Source organism: Lissotriton vulgaris, chromosome 1_1 (genome assembly GCF_964263255.1).
Source record: "Lissotriton vulgaris chromosome 1_1, aLisVul1.2, whole genome shotgun sequence".
Lineage (NCBI taxonomy): Eukaryota > Metazoa > Chordata > Amphibia > Caudata > Salamandridae > Lissotriton > Lissotriton vulgaris.
Genome location: NC_141685.1, coordinates 1,888,205,195 through 1,888,227,062, shown reverse-complemented (window position 1 = coordinate 1,888,227,062; position 21,868 = coordinate 1,888,205,195). Strand labels below are relative to the sequence as shown.

Here is a 21,868-nt window from a genome sequence, read left to right as displayed (position 1 = left end):
ACGGGGGAAAATGTCATTTCGAACTAATCTGGAACTGATTTTTCTTCTCCAAAGAGGTATTGCAAAGACTAAAAACTCTTCATTTCAACAAAAGCTTATCATAACAAAACCGGTTGCAAATGGCAGAGGCAGTTGCAAGGATTTCCGTGATATCGAGGCGGGGTTTGGCATGTGTTGAAATCTGATTAGCATTTGTTTTTCTTTTCTTCAACCGTCCAAAAGTTTTTTGTTTGTGAAGTCTAAAAAAACACTAAAACCAACAGCTTCAGCCATCCCCCCACAGCAGAGGGAAATGTTCCTGTTGTTGTGAGGGGCAGCCCAGGACAGGGGGAGTATTGGCAACACTTGGCGGCTGTCTTCCGTTCCCTCCTTTCGGCCCGCTTCCACCCTGTACAAAGCCACTCATTCCCCCAGTGCACGAGTCCCTGGAAGTCTGGTCTCTGACTTGTGTTACTTATGCCCCAATAACACGTTTTCAAAAGCAATGTGCTGTCCCAGCCTGCCCCTTTGATGCAACTTGTCCTCTCTGCTCGCAGCAGCATCCTGGTTGTTATTCCTGCCACTTTTTACTGGGTGATCGCAGGAACGCTACATGCTGTTTCTTCCATGAAGTCCCCCCATGGGACATCCAGAAGAAACTAATCATCATCAGAGTTGGGTCGGGGCACTAAACCTTGGCTCAGTGAATTGAAAAAAGTTGTGAAACTTTGCCCTCTGCCAAAGGCAAAGTTTCCCAATTCACCACTAGGCTGTGTAGTAATTGTAGAGAGCCACTCAGGCTCTCCCCTACATTGTAGCACAATACACACGAATGCACGCACACCCCGGGGTGGGCTCGCACCGGGGTATAAATAAACAATGCGGAAGACCGCTCGGGGTCTTTCCGGCTAATCACTTAACCAGAGTCTGTGCCAATTATTGCGAGCCCCTCCACCACGTGTCGGGCCTTGACCCCACACGCTACATTGGCGACGAGGCCGGCCTACCTGCACGCGTGCCGGGCTGCCTCTGTCGGTGGTGCCGCTGTGTGCCTGCATCCTGCTGCGGAGCCCACCCGCGTGTACTGCCGCACTGACCCCGGTTCCCGAGGCCCGTCCACGCGCCTCCCTGGTGGGAGCGCCTTCAGCCGGCGGGACTCGCCGGAGAGTCAGGGTGCGCGGCATCCAGCCTGAAGTTGCGGGTGAGTCTGCCGCTGTCCCGTCTGCGCGACACCCTTGCGTGTCCTTCCCCTCCCTCTGGCAGCGCCGAAGCCGAGCGACGACGGAGCGCCTCCCTGGAGGAGAAGTCACGCGCGACCCGCGCGGCGGCACCACGTGGCCTCGGTGGGGCCCAGCACCAGCTCCAGCCTCGCAGCAGCTGCGGTCTCGGCAGGCGCACACGGGCGCCCGTGTCACACCCCCGGCCCTGACCCCAGCGCACACGGCCCGGTGAGAAGAGTGAAGAGAAAAAAAATCAATAAGCACAAGCAAAGCCAAACGGCTCCAGTACAAGAGAATCCACACGGCTGGAAAGCGCCAAGCCCCATACTCTGCACTTACAGCCCGGAGGGGGGGGAAGAAAGCACAATTCCTACCTGCCGAAGAGTGAAAGGAAAATAAACAAGCACAGGCTAAGCCAAGCGGCAGTGCTGCCAAACGCACCCCGAAGAGAACAAGGGGCACTGTAGGCATCCTCACATCAACAACCAACCCCGGCCAGCCAGAACACCAAGGTTAGAGGCTCCACCGCACGGGGACCAACCGGGAAGCTCTAGAGGGGCCAAGAGGGGACCATGTCAGTAACAGCGCCAGGAGCGAGCCAAGATGGGGCAGGCCAAAACCTACCTCCAGTGGTCGCACCACCACCAGTGATAGCCGCGCCGCTGCCACAGGCCCAGAACCAAGCCGGAGCCCCCACACTGATGACACCCACTCACCTACACTCTGGCGCAGCACCCATTCCCCTGTTTAGCGAGGCGGCAGACCCTGCAACGGCGGCGATAAGATGGAAGGCGTGGGTTGGGAGGCTCAACCTATACTTCAAAGGCACCAGGGAGATGGAAGGAACTGTAAAAAGGTCGCTCCTCATCCTGTACGGTGGGCCAGAGATTTAGGAGCTGTTCGAGTCGCTCTCCAACACGGGACCCGAGCATGACTATGACGCTGCGGTCACGGCACTTAATGCGCACTTTGATCCCCAGCTCAACAATGATTTTGAAAAATTCAAGTTCAAACGAGCGTGGCAAACGAAGTCGGAGTCCGTCAACGTGTACTACGCTAGGCTACGCCGGCTTGCGAGCACCTGCCCATTCACCAACCCACGGGAGGAAATCCGAGACCAAATCATAGTGGGCTGCAAGTCAAAACTCCTGAGAAAACTCATTCTCCGCCAACCGGGCATATCGCTAGACGAAATTCTGGTCCTAGCCAGGTAACACGAGCTATCCGACGCAAGGGCGGAGGAGATGGAGGCTGCGCTACGCACACCGGTGATCGCCCCGGCCTCCGCGAGGTCAACACCGATTAAGGAGGAGAGAATTGACGCAATCCAGAGGAGATTCCCGGCCACTCGCCCACGAAGTACCCCCTCACGAGGAAATCAGTGTGGATACTGTGGTGAAGACCATCCTAGGACAGCCATGTGTGGCGCGAAAGGAAAGACGTGCCTAAAATGCGGGCGGCTGAACCACTTCGCCGCAGTATGTAGGGGAGGAAAGTTCAAGCCAGCTGGTCCAAGAGCCAGGGCAGTGACGCAACGCATCAGGCAGCTATCGCTGGACCACGACCCTCCCCCTCCTGACCACCAGGCTCAGGAGAGACGACCCCGATACGAAGACGATGAGGACGATGAGGTGTATGTCGTCTCCTACGTCAGCAGAGCGTCCACCAGGAGAAGGCCACCGCCCATGTGCTCCATTGCTGTAGAAGGCACAGAAATAAAAGCCCTGATAGACACGGGGGCATCTGTGAACGTCATGGACTCCGATCAATATGAGAAAATGTCTCCTAAACCCCCGCTGGCACCTTCCACTGCAAGGATCTACACCTATGGCGGCACAGAGCCACTACCACTAAGGGGAGTAATCCAAACGACCGTCGTAAACGGCGAGTATTCGACAGAAACGCGGTTCCACATCACAGAGGGGAAGAAAGGCACCCTTCTGAGCTGCCACACGGCAGAGGACCTTGGCCTGGTGTTCTTTGCCAACCAGGTGCATCAGGCACATGCAGACTTCATGCTGAAGGACTTCCCAGAGTTGTTTCAAGGCCTCGGAAAACTCAAAGGACGAAAGTTCAAGCTGCACATAGACACATCCGTACGGCCGGTAGCCCTCTGACACAGGAGAGTGCCATTCAACTTAAGGCCGCAAGTCAAAGAGGAACTCCGGAAACTGGAAGACCTTGGCGTCATAGAAAAGGTGTCAGGCCCGACACCCTGAGTTTCCCCGCTGGTAGTCGCACCAAAGCCGAAACAACCTGGAGCGATCAGGTTATGTGTGAACATGAGGCTGCCGAATGCAGCCGTCAAACGAGAACGACACATCACCCCTACCATGGATGATATAGTGGCTGATCTGAATGGGGCGAAATGGTTCTCAAAACTAGACCTCAACTCGGGATACCATCAGCTCGAGTTGGAACCAGCAAGTAGGTATATCACTACCTTCTCGACCCATGTAGGACTTCGACGCTACAAACGGTTAAGCTTTGGCGTCTCCTCCGCTGCGGAGGTGTTCCAAAACGCCATACGGGAAGTACTATCCGGACTGAGTGGAGTAATCAACCTCAGTGACGATATATTAGTTTACTCGGCAACCCTCGAGGAACACCACGCACACCTGAGGGCCACCCTCCAAAGGCTTGTGGACAGCAGACTAACCCTACACCAGTCAAAATGCTCCTTTTATCAAGAATCGATAGACTTCTTCGGCTACACGTTCACGCGGGAAGGTCTGAAAGTGGATCCCAAAAAGGCAGAGGCGATCAAGGCAGCGAGCACCCCAAGAAACCCCACCGAAGTGCGCAGTTTCTTAGGCATGGCCACTTACTGTGGTCGGTTTATACCCAACCTGGCCGCGCTTGCAGAACCCCTCAGAGCCCTCACACGAATAGACCACAAGTGGGAATGGACAGTAGCCGCCAACAATGCATTTCAAAACATCAAAGCCAGCCTCCTAGACAATACCGTAATGGCATATTTCCAGCCCCGCCGCAGGACAGAACTGATCGTCGATGCCAGCCCAGTGGGCCTGGGGGCGGTGCTCCTGCAGGAATACGGACCAGAAGAGTGGAAACCAGTCACATATGCCAGCAAGGCGCTGTCGGACACCGAGACCAGGTATGCCCAGATCGAAAGAGAAGCCCTGGCCATAAAATGGGCATGTCAGCATTTCCATCTTTACCTGTGCGGGCAGGAGTTCACCGTGGTGACGGACCACAAGCCGCTACTGCCATTATTCGCAGGGTCATCCAGGCTGGCACCCCCATGTATCGAACGCTGGGCTGTCCAACTACAGGGTTATCACTTCAGGAATGTGTTCCGACCTGGGGCACACAATCCGGCTGACTACCTATCCTGCCACCCCGATGTCGTCAGCCAATATCCACCACGAGAAGAAGGCGTGGAAGCTGAGGAGTTCGTCCACATGGTCTCGCAGGCAGCAGGCCCAGAAAATATGACACTGAAGGAAATAGGGGAAGCAACCGCCACGGACGAGACGCTAGTGAGAGTTCGCCAGGCTCTGGAGGGAAACCGTTGGGCCCATTTCCTTGATGGAGCGCCGAGCCTTCGACTGGAAGTGAGCCATGCGCGACAACAGCTGTGGCAAATCCGGAGTGAGCTGAGGGTGGGCGATGAAGGAGTCATCCTCAGAGGACATCTCATCGTAATGCCTGAGAGTCTCCAACACAGAGCGTTAGCTCTGGCACACGTAGGCCATCAGGGAATGGCCAAGACAAAAGCCCGTCTCAGAAGCAAAGTATGGTTCCCCGCCATGGACAGTCAAGTTGACGCGATGATACGATCCTGCCATGCCTGCACAATCACGGGCAGTGACCCGACCCCGGCGCCAGTGATCACAAAGGATGCACCCCAGACGCCCTGGACACACCTCAACATAGACTTTGGGAGCTTCCCCGATGGCCGACACACGTTGGTCCTTGTCGATTCGTTCTCAAAATTTCCGATAGTGGAGGTCATATCTTCGACAGCATTTCACCAAGTCAAAAAAGTGTTGAGTCGCATCTTTGCCACCATGGGACTCCTGGAAGAAATCAAGTCTGACAATGGGCCCCCTTTCCAAGGGAGAAAATTTCAGAACTACCTCGAGAGCCTCCGATCAAGCATAGGAAAATCACCCCGTTGTGGCCCCAGGCAAACGGGGAAGTCGAAAGACTAATGAGAACACTCAACAGAGTCCTGAGGATCGCAGTGGACAGTGGGGAAGATCCGGAAATAGCCCTCGATCAATTTCTAGGGGCCTATCGGCAGACGCCTCACAGCACCACAAAATGTGCTCCCGCCCATGTGTTATTCAGGAGAGCACCCCATGACAGCATCCCGACAGACAGCACCTGGGTGCCTGAGGAAAGAGATGCTGCAGCCATTCAAGCCCGGAGGCGAACCACCAACCAGAAGACGAGCGAGCATCGTCACGCCAAGGAGCCCACTCTGAAGGAGGGGGACATGGTTGTAGTGCGAGATCGCCACCCAGAGAGACTTTGCCTGGACATCTCCGTGAGTCAAGAAACGCGTGATTACTGTAAGAACAGAACTAAATTGAAGGAGGAATGTAGAGAGCCACTCGGGCTCTCCCCTACATTGTAGCACAATACACTCGCATGCACGCATACCCCGGGGCGGACTCGCACCGGGGTATAAATAAGCAATGCGGAAGACCGCTCGGGTCTTTCCGGCCAATCACTTAACCAGGTTCTGTGTCAATTATTGCGAGCCCCTCCACCACGTGTCGGGCCTTGACCCACCACGCTACAGTAATGTGTCCTGTGGTCACCCCCTGATAATAGTTTCTGATCTACAAGGGCTGATGGTTGGCTGTTTATAGGGCATGATCCTAAATTTCACATGAAGTTACTCTTATATGGATAATTAGTAAATGGCTTTGGCAGGCAATATTGTCCTGGAAGCACAGTATCACACGAGGATAACTTTACATATGCTTAAACATTGTATATAGTTGCAAAGGACGGTAATAAACTCTAAGTATTATTATATTAAGAGTCTCACTGCCGGAACAACTATGGAGAGAAATCACAACAGGAAATACACATTTTCTTGTGGTAGAATGTATTTTAAAACAAAAAAAACAAAAATGCAACATTACCTTGAAATTTCTTTCGTAATGTTCGCTGTCTCTGGCAAAATCAATTATGTTTCCGTTTTGAGACCAAATAAATGTAAGGTCCAAGGAAGGGTCGTGAGATGCGTGGCACTGCATGGTCGCATTCTCGCTAATGGTGACATCCACATTAGACGGCGCAAGAGTTATCTTGGTGGCAGCTGTAAAATGGAAGAAAAGGAGGATTGCATTTCATTGGTGTGCGCATGGGTGATATATGTCATGGCCCTGTGCGAGGAACACCATCTACTTGTTCGTACCCAAAACATATTTTATTGGTGATGCCCTCTTTTTGACATCCACAATGAATGCGTGTGTTTCAGTTGCAATCCTTAAACTACAATTACAACGGAACTGGAATATTCAATAAGGTGCTGTGGGTCTGATTTGTGAACCTTCCACATCTGAGCTGGGGCAGGCAGAAAAAGTGAATTTTAAACATGAAGAAATTCAGAAAAGGAATATAGATATGTGAAAATCAGAAGCATGGGTGCAAAATGGCTTGAACACATGCATCATTGTGTGCACAAATTGTGCCTGCGGGGGTGGGTACAGAAAGTACATTAGACAGTGATTTTAGGGCTCACTCGTAGTCTTAAAAAATGCCCCGACATTTGCTGCTCAGTGTGTAACACATCCTCAGTTCACCTAAGGCAGGGATGACTAAACTCAGGGTTCCTGTAGTGGAAGCGCAATGTGCGCAAGGGTCAGAAAAGACTATTGGATTGCTTTTTCAGTGACTGTAACAACCTACACTTGATGTAGTATATCTCAATTTATTAATACCTGCAAGTAAAGTTTTTGGTGAGATTTCTCAGCCAGATCCTGTGGCTAACCCTCGCAGTTAAACAACCTCTGTGGCCAGTCCCTGTTACCAACCCCCTGCAGCCAGCCAAACCCTGCCGTGTACCAGACCCTTAGTCCAACCCCCTCGCAGGCAGTCAACTCTTCGGCTGGGCGAGGGGGTCAGGCGGTCAACCATCCCAATCCATTATTGGCCCTAGGGACTCCATCTCTCAGAGCCCTTTGTTTTCAAAACGTGGAGGGGTTTCTCAAGGCTCCCTTCTTCAAGCCACTATTGATCACGGGGTCACCATCCCATGCTGGCTATTATTTTTTCTAAGGGTAGAGTGTGTGTGGCCACCCCCTCCCCCCCCTCCACTCCCCCACTCCCAGCCAGTACTGGCCCCATCCACCCCATCCCCGGTGTCAAGAAAATATTATTAGGGGGCAAATGAATTAATAATAGGGGTGGATAGGGTGTGGCCCTCTCTCTGTGCCACAATGGACCCCGGGGACCCCATCCCCTAGGGCCAAACATAATGTAGGGAGCCTCTGGGGTAGGACCCTGGCCCAATCCACAGTAGTGAGGAACATGAGAGTGAAGTTTGATCAAGATTTGTATTTGGAACCAGATTCAGGCATTGGTAGGCACATGCTTTGACATGATAAAACCCTTACGATCTGTCATAAAATAACTTCTGAGCACTCCAGGAAGACTATGCTCTGGTTACCTACAGGTTGGATTACTCCAGCACTCTTTATCTGCGGACTCCAGCAAGAATAATCAACAGATTGCAGAGGGTTCAGAACGCTGTGGTGAAGCTCATTATCAACCTGCCAAACAGACACTCACTGAGCCAGTCCTTTAGGAATCGACACTGGCTTGAGAAGAGAATTCTTTACAAGTCCCTGCTTACTTTTTTCAGGGTCTACCTCCACGTGTGCTTTAATGTATACACCCTGTTAGAAATTGGGGTCTCTAGTTGGCAATGTTTTTCAACTTTGTCCAAGTAGGGACCCTTCTTCCTAGTCAGGGTGTGGGGGATACTCTTCTAAAATAATCCCTGCTCACCCCCTTGGTAGCTTGGCATGAGCAGACAGGCTTATCTCAGAGCCAGTGTGTAAAGCATTTGGGCTTACATAAAGTATTACAGTGAAAACACTACAAATGGACACCACAGCAGTTTAGAAAAAGAAGTAATCTTCATTGTTAGATCTGGGGGTCTCTAACTGGCAATGGTATTCACCTTTGTCGAAATAGGGACCCTTACTTCTAAGTCAGGATAAGGGGATTACACTCCTTAATAACCCCTGTTCACCCCTGGTAGCTTGGCACGAGCAGATAGGATTTTCTCAGAGGCTGTATGTTAAGCATTCATGAATATACATAGTAATACAGTGATAACACTACAGATAGACACAACACAGGTTTTATAAATATAAGTATTCTTTATATAGACTTAACACAAGGCCACAAACGACAAAAATCCACAATACTACACTTAAGATTACTTAAAAGATGATTAAAGTCTCTTAGTTCAAGTTGTTGGTAAATACAACAAAGTTCTCAACAACGTACCTGGATGCGTAATGGAAAGTGAACAAAAGGCTCACAAAAGGTGAGATGTGTTGGTTCCGTGATCCAGGGGAACGGTTGCGTCCTGCCTCTATGCTTGCTCAGAGTAGGGGACTTGTCGTGAGCCTTACCGGTGTGGAGGTGATGCGGGGATTATCAGCTTGCGGGCCCGTTGCGGTGCACAAGATGGCGCCCTTGATCCGGCGATGCGATGACGATGCGATGACGCCCTGGCAGCCTTGCGACGACTCTGTACTTTGGAGCCATGACAGGCCCTGCGACACACTTCTCCGGTGATGCGATGGCGACTCTCTCGATGGCGTCACGCTTCTCCGGTGATGCGACAGCACACAGCTTTGATGAACACACGCTTCCAGGGAGATGTGACGAAGGCTCGCTTCTCCGGCGTTGCGACTATTTCAGCTGCAGCGGTGACACGCTTTTTCTCGATGCGTCGCGCTTCCAGCTCCCAGTGGCACACAAGTGACTGGAGTCAGAATACCCAGCAAGAAAATTCAGGAGGGAGAAGGAGGTGAAGTCTTTTGTCCATGAGACTTCAGCAGAAGGCAAGCACAGTTCAAGCCCTTGGAGAATATTCTGTAGATGAAAGTCCTTACAAAGTTCCTTCTCCTTTCCCTCGGCAATGAAGCAACCACTGCAGGCCAACCCAGCAAACAGCACACTGGCAGAGGGGCAGTCCAAACTCCTGCAGATTCCTTGGTTCTTCTCCTTGGCAGAAAGGTTTCTTGTTCCAGAAGTGATCTCATTTCTTGGGATCAGGGTCCCAATATTTATACCCCAAAATCCTTTGTTCTCTGAAGGCAGAGAGGTCTCTGCCTAGTCCAAACCAGTTCCTGAGCACTTTGTTTACATGACTCTCTTCTTCCTTTCACTGTGCAGGGCAGAGACATCAGAGGCCCGACAAGAGGTGGAGCCAGCACCAGGGAGGGAAGATACAGCCCTGGAGCACTCTGTTGGCATGATTCCTCCTCTCCTTTCACAATGCAGGGCAGAGAAATCTGTCAAGCCAAATGAGGTGGAGCCAGCATTGTAGAGGGAAGGGCCAGCCCTATTCAGGTCTCAGGTGCACTCCACCCTCCCATCCGGATGCAGATCTCTCTATTCACCACTGGGCTGCCCCAGCCTGTCTCCTGGAATCTCCCAGCCCTGTCACTCACAAACCCAGACAAGGAACACACAACCCAGCAGGGGCAGGCTCAAATGGTTAGGCAAGCAAATACCTGCTTTCTAAAAGTGGCATTTGCAAACACAGAATATTAAAATAAACTTTACTAAAAGATGTATTTTATTATTCTGAGTTCAGGCATTTTAAACTCGAATTTCTACCATGTTCCCCGAGTCAGTTAGGATTATAAGCACTGTGCAGGGCAGAGACATCAGCCGCCCCACAGGAGGTGGAGCCAGCACAGCGGAGGGAAGATACAGCTCTGTAGCACTCTGTAGACATGATTCCTCCCCTCTTTCACAGTGCAGGGCAGAGACATCAGACAAGCCACAGGGGGTGGAGCCAGCATTGTAGAAGGAAGGCCCAGCCCTATTCAGGTCCCAGGTGCAACTCCTCCCTTCTATCTACATGCAGATCTCTCTATTCACCACGGAGCTGCACCAGCCTGTCTCCTGGAATCCCCCAGCCCTGTCACGCACAAACCCAGACAAGGAATACACAACCCAGCAGAGGCAGGCTCAAATGGTTAGGTAAGCAAATACCTACTTTCTAAAAGTGGTATTTGCAAACACAGAATATTAAAATAAACTTTACTAAAAGATGCATTTTATTATTATGAGTTCAGGCATACTAAATTCGAATTTATACCATGTTCCCTGAGTCAGTTAGGATTATAGGAATGTAATAATCTAACTGCCCATTCTGGTCTATGAGAACAGGTAGCCTTCAATAGTGAAAAACGAAAATTGCTGTAACTCACTATTAGAACATGCTACACACATCAGAGCATGTCCTACCTTATACTTACAATGCAGCCTGCCCTTGGGCCTACCAGAGGGGTGTCTACTATGAAGCAAAGGGAAGGTTTAGGTACTGGCAACTAGGTGCACTTGGCCAAGTCGACATGGCAGTGCTAGACGGCACACAGGCCTTGCAATGGCAGGATTGAGACACACTTTACAAGCTAATTCTGTGGGTGGCAAAACCAGTGCTGCAAGCCCACCAGCAGCATTTGATTTAAAAGCCCTGGGCACACATGGTGCACAGTGTACTAGGGGCTGACAGTAAATCAAACAGCCCAACCATGGAATAACCAATTAGTATATCAATTGAACATAGGGAGCACTTGCACTGTGGCACTGATTAGCAGTGGCACAGTGCCCACAGCATAACAAGCTATGCATCACTGAGGGCGAGGCGCCACGTATGACACGCCCACCTCAGCTGGCCACGCCCCCTTTTCGACCATATAAGTGCGCGCAGCTGGTGAGCGCGACACTTTGATTCTCGAGTCTCCTGAGGCGGAAGCCGGGAGTGAGCCTGTGATTTTAAAACTTATGCTGTGTGATAACTTGTAATTTTAACTCACTCACCCCTTCTAACGAACAGCGGATCTAGCGCTGCAACGAGTCCTGCACTTCGCCATCACTGAGGGCGAGGCGCCACGTATGACACGCCCACCTCAGCTGGCCACGCCCCCTTTTCGACCATATAAGTGCGCGCAGCTGGTGAGCGCGACACTTTGATTCTCGAGTCTCCTGAGGCGGAAGCCGGGAGTGAGCCTGTGATTTTAAAACTTATGCTGTGTGATAACTTGTAATTTTAACTCACTCACCCCTTCTAACGAACAGCGGATCTAGCGCTGCAACGAGTCCTGCACTTCGCCATCACTGAGGGCGAGGCGCCATGTATGACACGCCCACCTCAGCTGGCCACACCCCCATGACGCCCTTCCCCTCAGACATAAATTATGTGTCTCGCTAGGAAGCGCAGCGGACGGGCGCAGCGGGCGCGCCGTCAGCGCGCCGAAGGCGCGCCAAAGGCAAGCCCGTCTGGGCCCGTCCGGGCCTGGACCGGGCCCAGGGCCAGACCCCCTGCCTCTTCCACTGATTCTACCCGTACGTGTTGGAGCAACACCCAACTACACCTACTAAACTCCTCCCCTTGCTCGGCTATCACCCGCTGCAACCCCGACCACTTAGAATCAGTTCCTTTCCACTGCCCTCAATGCAACTTCACTCTCCCGCCCTACCAATCTTGCCTGCCTCCTCGTCTCGCACCGCAGCCCCCCTCGTCTAACCACCGGACTCTGAAAGCTGGCTTGATCAATTGCCGGTCTCTCCCCCGTCATGCCAACGACATCTGGATGTCTATCTCCTCAGACGAGTGGGATATTCTATTCCTCACTGAGTCCTGGATTACTGATTCCTCCTCTCCGGATATCTATCTGGCCATCCCCCCAGGATACGATATAAAGTGCATGAACCGGGCTGGTGGTAAAGCTGGAGGCGGACTAGCCGTCATACTCAAATCCCATCTTCAGCTGACTTTTACCAAACTCACTAATATTGGTATAATTGAAGCCATGTACTTCTCCTTATCTGACTCCGCGGCAGTCATACTGACTGGCACATTAGTCTACAACCCCCCTACCGCCACCTCCCCTTCTCTCACTGCCCTCACCCACCAACTGGCTGATCTATCCCTCAAACACCAATATTTTCTAGTCCTAGGTGACTTTAACCTCCACGTAGACAACCCTCTCTGCGCGAAGGCGAACAATCTGTTGGAAACTATGGAAAGCCTGAACCTCCAACAATTAGTCACCGGTCCTACTCATGTGGCTGGTCACACCCTGGACCTCATCTTCTCCAACTTTTCGACTATCACTGTCCTCTCACCCCTCCCCCTCACTTGGTCCGACCACTATCTTATCCCCTTCTCTCTTGCCCTCGGCCGGAAAACTGTCCCCCTGGCCCCCAGGAAGGAGTTGGGAAGAAAGTGGCACAAGGTCACATGTGCCTCCTTGGACCCGGTATTCCACTTCCAGACGGAGCACCTCTCCTCGGATATTGATGGAACTGTCTCTAGGCTAAATGCTGCCCTTGTCAATGCTATTGACTCCATTGCTCCCCAGAAAGTAATAGCCTCCACAAGATCTCGACCCTCCGCCCCATGGTTCTCTACCTCCCTCCGTGAGGAGAAAAGCAGATGCAAAGCACTTGAACGTAAGTGGAGACTAAATTACGACCCTGAAGCTAAACTTACCTACAGATCTACACTGAAAAAATTCCTCAAACAAAAAAAAATCGCTATGAAAAACCATTTTTCTTCTCAAATATCCAACGCCAAAAATTCATCTAAAACCCTCTTCACCATTGTCAAAGATTTCATCAATCCCCCGGCTAGGGCCACTCAGAACACTGCGAGTCAGGCTCTATGCGAGGGACTCTCAGATTACTTCCTCGATAAAATAAACAAACTCTGTGTCTCCTTCCCTGAAGGGCTAGTCCCCCTGCCTCTCCCCCCTAGTCCCCCAGCTTCTCCGTCTTTTCTCTCCTTCAATAAACTCAACCGGGACGATGCTATTAGGTTACTCACCCAGTGCAAATCCGGCGCCCCCTCTGACCCTGTCCCTGCGAAACTTATGGGAGAACTGGCGCCTTCGCTAGCCTGCTCCTTCCTCTCCATCTGGAACGCCTCCCTTCACCATGGCCTCTTCCCTACCACTTGGAAGGAGGCCTTGGTGATTCCAATTCTAAAAAAGGCGGATGCCGATCCCACTGTTTTCGCCAACTACCGCCCCATCTCCCTTCTCCCCAAACCCGCGAAGGTCCTGGAAAAAGCCGTACAGTTGCAACTCACGGAATATCTGGAAAACCACTCCCTACTGCACGACTCACAATCCGGATTCAGAGCGGGATTCAGCACTGAGACGGCATTACTGGAAGTATCGGAAACCATTCGGGAATGCGTGGACAGGGGCGAGGAGGCCATGCTGGTCCTCCTCCACCTGTCAGCAGCTTTCGATACGGTCTCCCACCCCATCCTCCTCGACCGACTCAAACAGATAGGCATTGGCGGCACTGCCTTCAGCTGGATCGATCGGGAAGAAGTCAGAGGGTACTGCTGCGGCCTTTTAAATCGGATGAAAAACCCCTGTCTTGCGGTGTGCCACAGGGCTCCGCCCTCAGTCCCCTGTTCTTTAACGTCTACCTTGCCCCACTGGCCGACGTTGTGGAGTCCTACGGAGTCAGGGTGGTCTCCTATGCTGACGATACTCAGCTGGTGTTTTCCTTCAGAGACCACTCGGACTCCGCATTCACCAACTTCCGCCAGTGCCTCAACAACATCAGTGTCTGGATGACTGATAACCACCTCCGACTAAATGCAGACAAGACGGAGGTGCTGTTTTTCAATCAGAAAAATCCCATCCCCTCCTCTTGGTGGTGGCCCACGGCACTTGATCCCGCTCCCTCTCCTGTTCACTCTGCTCGTAACCTGGGTTTCCAGTTTGACGACTCCCTCTCATGCAAAACTCAGGTCAATAAAGTGACCTCTGCCTGCTTCCTGAAGTTGCGCATGATCAAAAAAATACTCCCCTATCGCCCTCAGGACTCCTGCCGTACAGTTACCCATGCCCTCATCACGTCCCACCTGGACTATGCTAACAGCCTCTATGCTGGTGCCCCCCAGTATCTGTTAGACCGGCTTCAGATTGTCCAGAATGCGGCGGCCAGATTGATTGGTAACATTCCCTACCGTCAATCAGTATCCGCGTATCGTAAGGAGCTTCACTGGCTACCAGTGGCCAGCCGTATCCAGTTCAAGATCCTTACCCTTACCTACCGAGCCATCAACGACCTCGGACCCAACTACCTGAAAAAACGTGTCTCTATATCTCGCTCCATCAGATCCTTGAGATCCAATGACCTCCGCCTCCTGATCTCTCCCCGTTTTAGACTATCCAGAATGGGTGGCAGAGGGTTCAGTGTCATTGCGGCAAAACTGTGGAACGCTCTGCCAATCGATCTGAGATTCTGTCCTTCCGAATCCATCTTCCGAGCCAAACTCAAAACTTGGCTCTTCTCTGGACTCTGATTTCTCCCTGCTGCTCCCCATGCTCTATGTTCCTTATTCCCCCCTAGAGACTCAGGATCTAGCGCCGGGACACCCCTTCGGGGGTAGCTGTGCGCTCTATAAACTACATAAATAAAATAAATAAATAAATAAATCCAGCAAAAACATATCAAAACAGGCAATCCGTCAAAATGGAAGGGAGACTCACGCCAATGATGTCAGGTTTAACATTCATCCAAACCAAACAAGACCAAAATGACAAAAAACCACAATACAGTAATCAAAAATGTACTTCGTAGAAGGCAGAAACAGTTCTGTCCATAGCAAACTATAGATGAGACACTTTCAACACAAACTACCTTGGATGCGTCACAATCATAAACAAAACAGCTGCAGGGAAGGTAATGTGACGGTTCGTTACTCCAGGGACGGTGATCCGTTGGTTCCTTAATGTCACGCAGGGGAGGTGATGCATCAGTTTCGTACTGTGTGGGGAGGTGTTCCATCGGTTTCTTACTATGGCCCAAGTGTCCTTGTAGATTTGTCCCCCTGGTGCAATGCATGGGGATTCGTCGGTTCTCAATGTGGTGGCAGGGGCAACAACGCTGCATCTCTCCAGCTGTGGTCCCACGATGCGTTGATCCTTGCAGCCGCACAGCAGGGCCTGCATCGGAATTGGTGCGGTTATCTCGGACTTCGGAGATAGCTGCATGGGATTCAGCGTGCATCGATTTCTCCAGCCATTGGCAGGCGCTCTGTCGGTTTCTTCAGAAGCACAGCAGTGATGTGTCGGAAACAAGTGCAGATGTGTCACCCTTCTCTAGTTCTGTCTCTTTGTCAGTTCCCAAAAGCAGGAACAACCTCCAGAGGCCCAACTCAGCAACAGGCACCTCTTGGCAGGTCTGAACTCCCAGCAAGGAAGTTCAGGGGAGCTAGTGGTGAAGTTTCTCTGTCCCTGAGACTTCAGAACAGAAGGCAAGCTCTACTTCAAGCCCTTGGAGATCTTCTTCAAGCAGGATTCACAGCACACACGACAAGTATTTGTCCTTTCCTTGGCAGAACCTGCCACTATTGTGAACCCCAAACAGCACACAGCAAAGAGCAGCTCTTCTCCTTGGCAGAGGTTCCTCTTGAGTCCAGAAGTATTCTAAAGTTCTGGGGTCTGGGCCCCAACATTTATATAACATTTCTCTTTGTTCTCCTGTGGCAGAGAGGATCTGTGCTCAGTCCAAACCAGTTCTGTCCTAGCTGCTGCAGCTTCCCAGCATGAGGTGAAAACAGCATTGTAAAAGGCAGACCAGGCCCACTCAGGTGAAAGGAAATCTCCTCCCCCACTCTAAATGCCACCCAGGTCTATTCAGCTCAACACTGACTCATCCAGGAAAAGGCATGACACACCTCAACCCCCCCAGTAGCTGTCTACAGTGAATGCACATCTCCAGCCCCTGACAATCCGCAGCCAGACAGTCAATACATAAACCTAGCAGAGGCACACCGGATGGCTAAGCAACAAAATAGCAAACACAAGGAGATGATGTATGGAGCGCTGAAACTTTTCAGACACTCACCCCCAGTGACAGATCTGGGTAGAATCAATCATCGTATTTTAGCTCACTTCGCCAGCCCAGTTCAGACCTAGCTATAGGCAAATCAATCATGACACTGTGCCTCATTGGAACAGTCCAGCTCGAACTGCCAATACAGGTCTTCCCTGGACTGGAAACAAGCTTCCTGGGACCGTTTTCAGGGTAACACCCCTCATCAGCCAGACTAGCTTGAATCCAATGGCAAAGTGAGCAGGAGACCCACATCTGGACATACTGTGACAACTTAGGGCGTACCAAGCAAACACAAGGAGATGATGTACGTAGCGCTGAAACTTTTCAGATACCCACCCCAAGTACAGAGCTAGGTTGAATCCATCATCGATCTTTAGCTCACTTTGTCACACCAGTTCAGCAAGAAATAAACCACTTTCCAAAAGTGTTATTACAAACCCAGAGTATTAAAATCATCCTCACTACAACATGCATCTTTATATTCTGAGTTCAGGCATACAAAACTATACCTTCCTATGTTGCCACAATGGAAAGGATATTTATAAGATGTTATAAATATACTCCCATTCTATCTTATGGGAAAGATAGCCTTTCAATAGAGAAAAACTAATTTCCCTGCATTTCACTATCACAACATGTTACACACGGTGAGCAGTTTAACCATCGAAAAAAACCTTCGACCTACACTAATATCGATGTCACAATATCGAAGGGAAAGAATATCGATGTTAGGAATGTCGATGGACAGAATATCGACCCTAAGGTAAGTAATTTTGATTTTTTTTTTATATCGAAGTAAGTAATTTCAAAGTTAGTAATATCGATATCCAATATATCGATGTTACAAATATTGATGTTACTAATATCTATAGTTATATTATTGCTATGTATTTAATATGTATGTGTTATATGTGTTTTGTTAAGTTTCCTACCTGTTTTAAAATATATATATACAATTTTTATATGTTAATAATGTTTTTTAAAGTTCTTTTTGTTGTTTAGTACCTCAGCGGGTTGTTGGGTTATAGGGGAATAGGGTGGGAAGTAATTTAATTATACTAAATTAATTATTATTTTTTAGGAATTATAAATTAATTTTAATAATTTTTTGCGTTTAAATTCTGTAGTGGGTTGTGGGTTTATAGGGGAATAGGGTGGGAAGTAATTTAATTATACTAAATTAATTATTATTTTTAGGAATGATAAATTAATTTTAATTATTTCTTGCGTTTAAGTTCTGTAGCAGGTTGTGGGTTTATAGGGAATAGGGTGGGAAGTAATTTAATTGTAATCAAGTAAACATTTATTTTAAATATTTGGTATTGATAATTATATAATTGTTAATTAATTATTGTTAGAACTGGGGGTCTCTAGTTGGCAGAGGTAGGTACCACTGTCCAAATAGGGACCCTTGCTTCTAGTCAGGGCAAGGAGATAACCCTCTTAGATAACCCCTGCTCGCCCTCAAGGTAGCTTGGCCTGAGCAGTCTAGGCTAACCAGAGGCAATGCGTTAAGTATTTGTACCAACACTCACAGTAACACAGTGAAAACACCACAAACTGATTCCACAACAGTTTAGGAAAATAAAGATATTTATTCTAAACTACACAAGACCAAAACGTCAAAAATCCAACATACACAGTTCAAGAATATGGTTTCAAAAGAGTTCTTAAGGTTTGCGTTAAAGTTCTTCAGGTTGCGGTAAAATAAACCACAGATGCGTGAAAAGTTCACAGTTGCGTCACGTTTACTCACAGTACCTTTTAGATGCAACAAAGTTCCACAAGCAGGAAGCTGGTGCGGTTGAAACAAGCGATGCGTTACTCCTGAGACCCTGGGGAGGCGATGCGACAGCCCCGCTGCAGCAGCGGGCGTGTTGCGACGAATCCGGTCTGTATGGGGAGGAAGGCCACTTGCGTGGATTCCGGTGCGTAGGTTCCGTAGGAAGTCTGTTCTCGCAAAGGCACGATGCGATGATCTCGTGGGGGCTGCGACGATCTCCGGGGCGACGATGCGCGGTCCAGCGGTGATCCTCTCTCTCGCAGCTCCTCGATGCGATGGTTCTGCGACGATGCTCGCAGCGACGTGATGCGGTACGCAAGCAAGCGGTACGGCGATCTCACCCAGCGACGACAGGCTCTGCGACGACACTCGCAGCGATGTTTGATTCTCCCGCACCGATCTGGTGCGTCCTGCAAACGAAGGATGCGACGGCTCTGGCAGCGGCGTCAGGCGCTGCGCCGATCTCGACCTTCGTAGCGGCGGGAAACTTCTCGCACTGTCGGGGATGCGCTCCGCAAGCGAGCGATGCGACACTTTTCAGATTCAAAAGTCTCTCAAGCTTAGTTTCAAGCTTCCCAGCTCAGGTACAACTTCCAGAGGCCCCACAACTGGATCAAGCACTCTAGGAAGGACAGAACTCTCTCAGCAGAGTTCAGGGAAACTGGGGGTGAAGTCCTTTTGTTCCTGGGACTTCAAAAACAGGGAGCCAGCTCTTCTCAGGCCCTTGGAGATTCCTTCAAGACAGGGGACACAGCTCACAGCAAAGTCCTGCCCCTCTCCTTGGCAGCAAAGCAACAGCAGGTCAGTCCAGCAGAGCAACAGCAGGACAGTCTTCCTTCTTCAGAGTCAGCTTTCTCCTTGGCAGAGGTTCCTTCTTGATTTCCAGGATGATCTAATTTTCTGTTGTCAGGGGTCCTGTACTTATACCCCTAAAGTCTTTGTTCTCTCTGTGCATGTGGGCCCTGAGCCCGGTCTGAACCAGTTCTGGGTGGATCCTGAGCACTTTGTTTTGCTGGCTGCATCTTTCCTTTCAGAGTGAGGGGCAGGGTCCTCAGCCGCCCAGCAGGAGGTGGAGCCAGCATTGTGGCAGGCAGGCACAGCCCTATTCAGCCCAGGTGCTAACTCCGCCCACCACTCAGGTAGCAATTGCATTCATTCAGCCTAGTGCTGACTCATCCAGCCTCTGGGGGAATTCCCCAGCCTCTGTCACTCACAAACCAGACAGTCAATATACAAACAGGCCCAGGCACACAGAAGGGTCAGACAAGAGAGCAGCAACTTTCTAAAAGTGCTGTTCTCAAACACAGGATTTAAAAACCACCTTTCCTAAAAGATGCGTTATTAAATTCTGAGTTCAGGGATACTAGATACTTATGTCCTATCTTGTTCCTATGGGAAGAAATGCTGTTAACCACTGTAGCCAGCATCCCCCATGTTAACCTATGGAGCAAGATAGCCTTACAATAGTGAAAAACGAAAATGGCTGTGATTCACTACCAGAGCATGTCACCTGCACTAGTACATGCTCTACCTTTCACATACACGGCACCCGGCCCAGGGGGGTACCTTGGGCCTTCCATAGGGGTGGCTGATGTGCACGAAAAGGGAAGGGTTAGGCCTGGTCAGCGGGGACGCGGACCAGGAGGACATGGCAGTTCTAATCTGCCCGTAGGCGCTGCAGTGGCAGGCCCGAGACACCATTTTAGAGCTACTCCTGTGGGTGGCACAATCAGTGCTGCAGGCCCACTAGTAGCATTTGTCATCGCCGGCCCTGGCCCACCCAGTACACTTTACTAGGGACTTCATGGTGATACAAATATGCCAAACATGTATATCCAATCAGAATAACAATTTACATAGGTAGCACTTACACTCTGGCACTGATCAGCAGTGGCAGAGTGTCCAAAGCATCTAAACCAGCAAAAACGAATCCAGCACAGCATCGAAAAATACAGGAGGCAGAGGCAAAAAGATAGGGGTAATCACGCCAAAGATGCCAGGTCTAACAATTATTAATTGGTAATTAATTGTCATTATTTGGTCATTATTTTTTATGAATTAATTAATTGATAATTATGTTAAATGTATCATTTTATTATTGGAGTGTTTTGTGTGTTTATAGGGGAATCGTTTTTGAAGTAATTGAAATGTAATTAAATAATTATTCAACATTTTTGGGGTATTGATAATTAATTTATTGGACAATAATTATCAATTGGTAATTATTATAATCAATTATTTGCTGGTTATGAAAACTAATGTATTGTTGTTTCATCATTAATTGGTAATGACATATTATTAAACATTATTTATTGATACGCTTAATTAATATATTAATACGTAATTATTAATTGGGGGTTAATGTTTAATGTTTAATCATTATCATATTGTATTTATAAATATTTATTATGTGGTAAAAATTATTTATTAATTATTATTTATTGGTATTTATTATTATGTTATTGTTAATTAATTATTCATTGGTAATTATGTTTTTTTAAATTATTTATTGCTATTTGTAAATAGTTTAGAGTCATTTAATAATGAATTCATTAATTAATTTAAAAAGTTTTTTATTTATAAGTATGTTATCTTTTACTTCTACGCTATCCAACACTTTCCCTATTGTTGTACGCTCTGGAGTTGGAATAGTAATTTTTACCACTACGCTATCCAACACTTTCCCTACTGTTGCACTCTTTGGAGTGGTAATAGTAATTTTAATCCGTACTCTATCCAACATTTTACCTACTGTTGAAGTCTCTTGAGTGGGAATAGTAATTTATACCCCTATGCTATCCAACGCTTTCCCTACTGTTGCACTCCCTGGAGTGGGAATAGTAATTTTTTACCTCTATGCTATCCAGCACTCTCTACTGTTGCACTCTCTGGAGTGGGAATAGTAATTTATACCCATACAGTATCCAACGCTTTCCCTACTGTTGCACTCCCTGGAGTGGGAATAGTAATTTTAAGCCCTACGCTATTCAACATTATCTCTAGTGTTGTTTTTTTTGGAGTTGGAATATTAGTTGTATTCCCTCTGCTATTTAATATTTTGTGTATTATTTTAGTTAATGAAGTATATAATTAATTTTGACAGGTCTAAGAACCTTTTGCGAGGCTACTTGTGTGGGTGGCACATTCAGTGCTGCAGGCCCACTAGCACCCTTTGACTTACAGACCCTGGGCCCACACGGTGCACTGTACTAGGGACTTAGCAGTAAATCAAACAAGCCAATCATGGAAACACCAATCTATAATTACAATTTACACAGAGATCATATGCACTTTAGCACTGATTAACAGTGGTAAAGTGCACAGAGTCGTAAAACCAAGCAAAACATGGTCAAAAACAGGAGGCAAAAAGCTAAAAAGTCTGGACATAAACACACTGAAAAATCAGGTCTAACACACACCAACATTCGCACTGCGCTCAGCCCCTTTACGCCTCCTACAAATTCCCAAGATTATTATGTCCTTCCTAGTGGCCAAGGCTTGAAACACCTTACCTACTTCCTAAAACAGGCTCCTACTGTGGACATATTTAATAAAAAGCTAAAAACACATCTGTTCAATCTTTAAGCCTCTTGTTTTCTCCCTCCAGCTCACAGCGCTGGGACACTCCTCTGGGAGCAACTATTGCACTATACAAGGGTGTAGCATTCATTCGTCGCACTGACAGAGGTTCAGCGCAGCATGTTTTTCACTTTGAGAGCTGGCTACAAAGACATGTACTGACATATAAATATGTGTGGTTGGTGCAGGCACTGCACCTACAGTG

General features: G+C 49.0%; 1 protein-coding gene across 4 annotated transcripts in view; it reads right to left on the bottom strand.

Annotated features, from left to right (window-relative positions):
• Positions 1–21,868, bottom strand: part of CNTN1 (contactin 1) — a 1,059,655-nt gene that overhangs the window by 345,615 nt on the left and 692,172 nt on the right. For all 4 annotated transcript variants that reach the window (XM_086919467.1, XM_086919469.1, XM_086919468.1 and 1 more), the window contains one exon: positions 6,323–6,498. In XM_086919467.1, coding sequence (XP_086775593.1) covers positions 6,323–6,498 — 176 coding nt within the window. The remainder of the gene's footprint in view (positions 1–6,322; positions 6,499–21,868) is intronic.